This window comes from Sinocyclocheilus rhinocerous, unplaced genomic scaffold, assembly GCF_001515625.1.
Source record: "Sinocyclocheilus rhinocerous isolate Xijiao unplaced genomic scaffold, SAMN03320098_v1.1 scaffold1386, whole genome shotgun sequence".
In the NCBI taxonomy this organism is placed as follows: Eukaryota; Metazoa; Chordata; class Actinopteri; order Cypriniformes; family Cyprinidae; genus Sinocyclocheilus; species Sinocyclocheilus rhinocerous.
Genome location: NW_015660628.1, coordinates 1,241,805 through 1,251,149, shown reverse-complemented (window position 1 = coordinate 1,251,149; position 9,345 = coordinate 1,241,805). Strand labels below are relative to the sequence as shown.

The window sequence follows — 9,345 nt, the reverse complement described above, 5'->3', positions numbered from 1 at the left end:
ACACACATGTCTGGTCAGCTATCCTTGTGGGGACTCTCCATAGGCGTAATGGTTTTTCTACTGTACAGACCGTATATTCTATTGCCCTACACCAACCCTAGCCCTAAACCTACCCCTCACAGGAAACTTTGTGCATTTTTATTCATTCAAAAAACTTTTATTAGCTTGTTTACCCGTAGGGACCTCAATTTAGGTCCCCACCGTGACACGAGTCCCCATGAGTCTGTGTATATTCAGGTTTAAGTCCTCACCAGAATAGAAAAACAGGTACACACACACACACAAACAAACATGTACAGATTCATGCACGGGGATACATTGACTCACTCGGTTCTGGCTCTGCATAAACAGATCCAATACTTCCTGCCGAACCTGATCATAGTTCTTATCCAGGAATTTATGGACCTAAAATCAGTACAACCCTTTGTGAGATTCTGTTTTCACAAGCTGTTATCATTAAAACCTCAGTTACAAATGGTAAATTAATTAAAAGTTACTTAATTCATTGGCCTCTGACTTTTGGCATTAATTGTGTAATTAAAATACTGCATGTGCAATTAGTATGTCTATTACCTGGTAAGTTACACGACCAGCATAGTGATAGACAGTGAACTCTGGCAGTGGCATTTTTGGCTTGGAGTAAAGGGGGTTGTTTCCATGATGATAGTGGCACTTCTGAAGGAAGGTGTTGTCAGTGGCCTGTCAGCAAATGTTAAAACATGTGGTTAATAGACTTTTTTTCATTTATCCCCATTCAACATAAAAATGTAAGTTTGTAACCTGTGGAAAGCAGCTCTGGTCATCAAGGATGCGCAGTATCCCATGGGGCTTTGCAGCAATAAGGTCTATGCATGCCTGGTTGTCAGTGAAGGACAGTTCTTTCCAGTTGATTTGCTCTCGAATGTACTCCTCCTATAGAGACGTGCAGAAAGAAAGTGTGCAATTTAATGTTTGAAATCAGAGAAATATAGTGTGTTCGGGGTCAGTAAGATTAAAAAAAAAAGAAATTAATTCTGTTATTCAGAACTGATGCATTAAATTGATCAAAACTGACAGCAAAAAAAATGTTATAAAAGATTATAAAATAAATAAATTAAGCAGCACAACTGTTTTCATTATTGATAATAACAAGAAAGATTCTCGAGTACCAAATCAGCATATTAGAATGATTTCTGAAGGATCATGTGACACTGAAGACTGGAGTAATAATGCTGAATATTCAGCTTTGCATCACAGGAATAAAGTTTAATTTTAAAATATATTAAGATAGAAACAGCTGTTGTAAATTCTAATAATACTTTACAATACTACAGTTTTTACTGTATTTTTACTGATTTATTTTACAAATAAATACAGCCTCGATGAGAACAAGAGACAATAAAACATCTTACGACCCCAAACCTTTGAACAGTATTGTGCATATTAATTCTCACCTGTTCCTGTTTGAAAATGATTTTGCTGAAGAAGAACTGCAGGCTCTCATTAGCATAGTTGATACAGAGCTGCTCAAAGCTGTTGAACGTCAAGCTCTGGACAACACGTATCAAGATGACATGGAGATATATGCAGTTAATAATGGTACTTCTGCTCATCTCAATGGTAAATATTATTTTGTATGTTTAGAAGGGTCTAAATTCCCAAAAATAAAAACCTGCACACTTAACCTTCAAGGTAATAAATGTGTCAAAATGTGTTTGTAGGTGTGTTCGGGAGTGCTACTGTATACCTCAAACCCGTATATATCCAGTAAAGATATGGACAGCGCCTCGTTCCTGGGGTAGACCCGCCCATTGATACGTTCTGTCAGCCATTGAAAGAGCAAGGAATAAAGGATCTTGGCAACTGCATCTCTGTAATTGCAGTGGAGAAAAACATACTTGAAATGCAATGAAAACAATATCGCAAATAACTAGAAAATGTGTTTCGTATTGTGTACCTGGCATCCACAGCACTTTCTACTGAGAGGGGAGTGTATATCTTCTCTCTCATTGCCTCCTATGAAGAAACCAAATAACATACCGTTCGGCTTAGGTAGTGCATATGTTTAAATAAATATTTAATCTTATGAACATAAAAGAAAGCACAAAAGCCAAATTATGTGTAAAGACAACCCCAAAATGACTAAAATGTGTGAGTATCTAACCAGCGTGTGATCCATTGACATCACATTTTTGTGGTACTGTATGCTACTTCACTGGGCACTTTGCTTTACTTTGCAAAGTATTTTAAAATAGATCTTTTGATTATATGTCTAGAAATACCTCAATTTTATGACCCATCTTGCCCGGAAGTCAGGGAACAGGCCTGGATACAGTTTCACCCTCACACACACTCTATGTTACTCACACAAGTCACAGTCAGTGTGTGCAACTGATACAGTGTTATGTGACAGCTGATCCAAGTAAGTGCTGGTGTAAACACAAACCTGTAAGCTCTGGATAACAGAGCTTTACTTATTAAAACATGACACAAACACACTGGCAATCGCACTGTATTCATGTAACACTTCACATGTAAAGCAAACATGAAAAAATGCTTTAAATGTGATAGAAATAACAAAATGTGTTTGGGTGTATTTAACAAAAAAAATCCATGTCACATTTCATTCATTTCATTTTGAATATTCTCATATGTCCTGATGTACTAATTCCTATAATTGTAAATTAGCATTCATTACTATTACTGTATTACTGTCATTTACTTCAATCAGCATAAATTAAAAGTAGTATAACAAATGCTACCATTGTGTACTTTTTTTTGCATTACACTATTGAGAATGAGATTTTTTTTTGCATTAGAAGGAAAATGTTCTTATTAAGAGTATCAATGTTCTATTTTCTAGAAATACAAAATGTATTGTGAATAATGCTTTAGAAATAAAACTGACCTGACTTTATCTTGTCTGTGCTTGGTAACCTACATTGATCTTTGTATTATGTAATTTTAAATGAACCAAAAGTGACAGTAAAACAAATAAAATCCAAATAATCCATATTTCACCCCAAAACAAAAAAATAATTTGTAAAGATTTTTATTATTATTATAATTTAACACTTTTATATATTTTAGGATGAAATTTGTGATAATTCTGATATATTACTTTGTTGTGTTTTTGGAATTCCTATTATTGTAAATCAGCATTCATTCATTACTATTACTCATTATTATTCATCATTATAATAGACATGCTTTTTAATAAAACAAAGCAAAAAAAAATCTGAACTTATTACTGATACTGATTTTTTAAAATATATTTTATATTTGAATTCGCATAAATTAAAGATAGCACAACAAATACTACCATGGTACATAAATACTAAAAGGGGATTAGGGACACTGAAATGTTCCATTTTCTATAAATACAAAATATGTGAATAACACTATATGAATACAACTGGCCTGACTTTGTCTTGTCTGTCCTCGCTAACCTTCATTGATCTTTGTGTGATGTAATGTTAAGGTATCCTGGCAGTGAGCGAGCTATTAGGTGTTAAGATTACTCAAGCCCTGAGCAACTCCTGATTAGATTACTGTGGTTTCCACAGAGCTGAACTCAGAATAATTAAATTAGGTTACTGGAACTCATTAACAGCAACCTGCTTACATGTCATTACAATGTCTCCTTTTCTCTCACCCTTTTTCTCTTTCCTCTATCAGAAGATTGGCTAGAGTTCAGTGCATATGCAAGGTGGACAATGTGAGTCTGAGATGGTTTCCACATCAAACCTGTTATATTTCAAAATAAAAGTGGCCCAAAATACCACATGCTGTTGTTCAGAGCACATTATGGATGTATGTACCGTCACTTTGAAGGTGATGGCTTTTTGCAGACCCTCTGGGGAAATCTGCAACAGATCGGCTACTGCACGAATCTCCTGAGTGCTCACCACACCAGCTGTCTCCTGCACTTCTGTCTGAGACAGAGAATCCAAAGCACAAGGTTCACAAGACTGATTACTTTGCTCATGTAAGTGTGCTATATTTGCATAAAACTACTGAAGGACTTTCAGATGTTTAAGTGTACAATACCTCCACTCTTTGGAAAAAGACATTGCCCAAGTGCAGTATGGACGACAGCACTCTGAATATGCTGCTCTGGTCTTCAGGACTGAAGTGGAGAATGTCCATGGCACTCTGTAGCCTTCTAAAGTCCTCCCCATCATCCTTCCCAGTGATCTCACAGTTACCACCCTAACATGACATGATACCATGAACATAATTATACATAATTATAAATAATGATGACAATAAAACCACCAGTAGGTGGCAGCAAATCCCTGTTTTAAAAAATGATTCATTGAATCATTCAAATCAAAGGATTCGTTCAAAATGGCTGATTCAATTAGAAACAAAACAAGTGAGACTATGGACCGCTGAATCACTGGCTCACTCGATTCGATGAACATAATTATACATAATTATAAATGATGATGACAATAAAACCACCAGTAGGTGGCAGCAAATCCCTGTTTAAAAAAAATTATTCATTGAATCATTCAAATCAAACAAATCGTTCAAAATGGCTGATTCAATTAGAAACTAAACAAGTGAGACCATCTGAATGGATCGTTGAATCACTGGCTCACTCGATTCGATCAAAAACTGATTAATTCAAGGAACGAAACACCGCGTTGCTCTGCACTGTTGTATAAAATTAATGGCACATTTGTGCTCGCGCACATGTGCTGATATTCAGAAAAGTACATTGCTTGTGCAATGAATATAAAAACTTAAAAGGGTCATATGATGCGATTTCAATTTTTCCTTTCTCTTTGGAGTGTTACAAGCTCTTGGTGCATAAAGATGATCTGTAAAGTTGCAAAGACTAAAGTCTCAAATCCAAAGAGATATTCTTTAAAAAAGTTAAGAGTCAGCCACGCCTACCTAAAACGGCTCGTTCTAACACGCCCCCACATGTCTACCTCACTATGTGGGAAGATTTGCATAACGCCACCAAATGTTCACGCAAAGAAAGAAGGCGTAACTTTTATTCTCACTGTTGTATTGTTGTTGCCGCCGCCGCCATGTCGTGAAGGTGCTGTGTGCTTCGTTGTGAAAGCGAAACTACTTTGTTTGGTCTTCCAAAAGAGAACGATATCCGCTTCGTCTACGCGCTTCAGAAAGGCGGGAGATAGAGGAGAAACAATAATGTACAGTATGTGGAAAATAATGTTTTTTGAACCTTAAACCGCATAAACACATTTCATTACACCAAATACACAAAATAATGTTCTTTTTAGCAGCATCATATGACCCCTTTAAACACTCATACATGGCTATTTTTTCTTTCATTGCTTGAATTATAAGGGCATTCTAACTGCATTCTAATAGGCTTCATCACGCAGTGAATGCTTTTGGACTCTCAAGATGTGTTTTTGTTTGGTTTTTGCAAAGTCTGTGATTTGGTAATGTCTGCTCTGCTGTCATCTCTCAATCCCTCACAGTCACACATACAGCACAATAACATATGCCAGGGGAATGTCTTTAAATTCTAATCAAGGAAAAATCATACCTTTTCTGTTGTCTTCTTTTTAAAGAACTTTAAAAGTTGCGCTTGAACCATTTTGCGCAAAAAATGCCGAAAACAATTGCTTTGTATTGATGTCTATGGTGTGTCTTGGTAAATGCCTCTATTTACCTGGTTCAGGTAGTAGTAGGTTTCAGCCTCCTGTAGGTAGAAGGCCCGTTTCGTGTGCATAGGAAGTCCAGCCAGCATCTCATAAAAGATGTGGTAGTTTCTCTCGTCTTTGGCCTGCAGACACATGCAGACACAGTACAGATTAGGTCCCAAATGTCAGTAATTAATACATGGCTCCTTTAGCCTTTTCCCAGTTAAATGGGCAAGAAACAACAGACCTGAAAAACGATCCTGGACTTCTCCAGTAGATACTGCGAGGTTATGGCACCACTGATCACCCCTCTGATACCAATGACAATACACACAGATTGGTCAAGTGTAGGAACTTTCCTTGGACTTCTCAATTATCTTTCCATCTGCTTCCTCTCTTTAACTGTCAGAGGTTAAATAACGACCTTACTGCCCTACTTTCACATAAGGTCAGATCTAGTTCCCTTGTCGTCTCTCAAGAAACGGTTTCAGGCTTGAGAGACATTAAAGAGTTAGAAAGGCACATTACAATGGACTTGTAACGTAATGTAACATTCAAACATTCGACTTTAAATAGCTATACATATACGAACAGAAGCAATATACAACAGAAATAAATACTCACTCCTCCAAAAAGATCTCCACAAATTTTCCAAAGCGACTGGAGTTATCATTTCGGACCGTCTTAGCATTTCCAAACGACTCTAACAGAGGAGTTGCCTCGAGAATCTGGATATTAAGAAATTGAAACTTACTTCCAAAAGTATTCAGTAACATTTACTAGGTTAGAGTTTTAGGTTATCAACAAAATGTTTACCTCAATCTGTACAGAGGAAAGCATTAAATAGAAAAACAAAAATACAGATTATACGTTCATTAACAAACACTGCATAAACACAGATTCAAACAAAATTTTGTTCCAGAAATGTACTCTAATTCTATAATTAGCAAGTATTTGTCACCTGTGGTTTATGACATGTTTACAATATAAATCTAAATCAACATCATTTGTTGGACCTGGAACAACTTGTCTACCAATGACACATAATTCTAACCCTATTCCTAACAATGTTTTTTTTGTATTATTCATCTACTATTATAGTATTTATTAATAGTTAATTAATAATTGATTAGTTTATCAATATTTAAATTAGCATTTATTTTTGTATTTTTAGTTTTTGTTTAATTTTAGTTTAAATTATTTTGTTATGTGCTTTTTCTATTTAGCTTTATTTTTTAGTTCAGTTTTAGTCATTTTTAGTTCAATGTAATTTCTTTAATTTCAATTAGTTGTCAAGACAATATTTTTCAGCTTGATTTTAAACTATTTTAGTTTTAATGGTTACATTATATTTTGAGTCTACTTTAGACATTCTTCTAAGTAACTTTGCAACTACATGTCAACTTACCATCATTAGAGTATTAATAATGTTATCTGTTACGGTTAAGGTCAGTAGAATAAGTTGACAATAGAATGTCTAAAGTGGACTATTTAAATAACTTTTAGTTAAAAATAACTATACTACGGTGGCCGAGAAGTGCAAAGCAAATCACAATTCTGAAAACAAATTAGTGTAAATAGAATCCATTGCTAATACGAGATTTGAAAAGGGAGGGAAAAAAAGTTCAGCAAAAGGCGGGATCAAACCTGGGTCGATCGCGTCAAGAAGCCAACGATTTGCGTTTGTAATTTGTTATTTTGTTTTCAGAATTGTGATTTGCTTTGCACTTCTCGGCCACCGTACCATACTGATCCCTAACACAAATGCTAACTTCTAACCATTGACTATGCCAACATATAGCGCCGAGTTTGAGTCCCGACCCGTGGACTTTTCCCGATCCCATTCCCCTCTCTCTCCCACTTTGCTTCTAGCCAAACTTTACTGTCCTATCAAAATAAAGGCAAAAACGCCAAAAAAATTAATCTTAAAAAAATTATGTTGTCCATGCCCCAACTCCATCCCTTTCCTTATCCCTAAAAATTGATGTAACAGGAATGTTGTTCTAGGACAAAAAAGGACTGTGATCCATATCCCATCTGCCAAAATGTATATGAGTGATCCTTGTCTATCCTTGTTCTATATACACGTACCTGTTGTGTAATGTTCCTCTTATGGTGAATAGCAGTGAGGTACCTCAGAACCAGTTTGGTCGCCTCTGTCTTTCCAGAACCACTTTCCCCACTACAATACAAACACTTCATTAATACAACATTACATAGACATACAATACTTCCACATCTTCTACAAATGACACACTCACATACTTTCATCTGACCTGATAATGATGCACTGGTTTCGCTTGATGTCCATCATTGTAGTGTAGGCAATGTTTACAATGGCAAAGAGATGACTGGAAACAAACATGGCAGGTTTACATACTGTACATTTCTGGCAATAAAAGTATTGTAAAGGGATGAAAGATAAAATCTTAATCTTAATTTTCTTCCTGCTTCTTTTTTTAGACTTTTTATTAACACTACTGTTAAAAATTTAGGGTTGATAAGGCAAGACTGCATTAATTTGATTAAAAATACAATAAAATTGTGCAATTTAATATTTTATATAATATTTAAAATGGCATAACACTGTAAAAATACAGTAATATTGTGAAATATTATTACAATTTAAAAACAATTTTAAATGTAATTTATTCCTGTGATGCAAAGCTACATTTTCAGTAGCCATTCCTTCAGTCTTCAATGTCACATGATCCTTCAGGAATCATAATAATATGCTGATTTGGTGCTCAAGAAATATTTCTTATTATTATCAATGTTTATGTTTTCGAGAACGAGGGCATATCATCTGCCTAACTGGGTAAGTCTCTAAAAAAAAACATAAATTTGTGGTAAAATATGGACTGTAACAAAGGATATAGGAACCATTTTTTCCTTCTTTTTAGGAGTTGAAATATAAGAAAATGTGTTGTTAAGAATTGTTGTGATTGTTCAGACTCACGGTGGGTTATCTCCAAAGCCATGGCCCTCGTACTGCAGAACCACATCTGTGCCATAGATGTTAAATAGTTGGTATGGATTCACAGACACCAAAATACTGCCAATGTATGTCTGCTTAAAAGACAAGGGAGAAATTAATAATGTAGTTAGATTCACAAGAGATTTAAATTATAATGGTGAAGGTCTATTCATGCTGTTGAGGAAAACATTTTTAAAACAACTTTATTCAAACGTAAATCTGCTTACTGGCCTGTCCAGTGTAGTATTTTTGTGTAAAATAACAAAGAATGTTAAAGAAAGTGTTTCTTTTTTTTCTTTTTTTTTTCTTTTATTATAAAGTGTTTCTCTGAAGAATTTTGCAGAGATAATGGGCTGTGTGGTCACTGATTGCACAAGTACATGAGCCTGTCTGATTTGTGCATATTAGAACTTAATGTAAATCCACTTTTTCAAAGATATTTACCATATCTTTGTACACAATAATTAGAACTAGCAGACATCTTTGTGATGTCTGTGTATGCTTACTGCAATATGATTACAAGACTCACATAGATAAGCGCTTGATCAAAGCGAGTCTTCAGGTTTATCAATACTACTGCCTCAGTAAGCTCTCTGGAAAAAATAGAGGAAGAATTAGTTATTTCATATCCAATAATCATCTTTACATTTGCATATGTATATTTATGCTGACATACTCCATTTGTGTCATGTCCTCAGCTCCATCCCCTTCCCTTTTCACCCTGTAGCTGACAGTAGGCAGGCTTCTTATAGAATACAT

General features: G+C 35.1%; 1 protein-coding gene across 1 annotated transcript in view; it reads right to left on the bottom strand.

The window, feature by feature from the left end:
• The window catches only part of LOC107725350 (unconventional myosin-XV-like), a 35,140-nt gene extending 25,795 nt beyond the window's left edge, over positions 1 to 9,345 (bottom strand). Inside the window, exons 1-16 of the mRNA XM_016534587.1 lie at positions 9,263 to 9,345; positions 9,116 to 9,179; positions 8,569 to 8,678; positions 7,886 to 7,960; positions 7,695 to 7,791; positions 6,234 to 6,337; positions 5,857 to 5,920; positions 5,639 to 5,752; positions 4,030 to 4,191; positions 3,801 to 3,914; positions 1,937 to 1,995; positions 1,727 to 1,850; positions 1,434 to 1,529; positions 781 to 912; positions 574 to 699; positions 328 to 405 (exon numbers count right to left, since the gene is read on the bottom strand). Of these exons, the coding sequence (XP_016390073.1) occupies positions 328 to 405; positions 574 to 699; positions 781 to 912; positions 1,434 to 1,529; positions 1,727 to 1,850; positions 1,937 to 1,995; positions 3,801 to 3,914; positions 4,030 to 4,191; positions 5,639 to 5,752; positions 5,857 to 5,920; positions 6,234 to 6,337; positions 7,695 to 7,791; positions 7,886 to 7,960; positions 8,569 to 8,678; positions 9,116 to 9,179; positions 9,263 to 9,345 (1,602 nt within the window). The remainder of the gene's footprint in view (positions 1 to 327; positions 406 to 573; positions 700 to 780; positions 913 to 1,433; positions 1,530 to 1,726; positions 1,851 to 1,936; positions 1,996 to 3,800; positions 3,915 to 4,029; positions 4,192 to 5,638; positions 5,753 to 5,856; positions 5,921 to 6,233; positions 6,338 to 7,694; positions 7,792 to 7,885; positions 7,961 to 8,568; positions 8,679 to 9,115; positions 9,180 to 9,262) is intronic.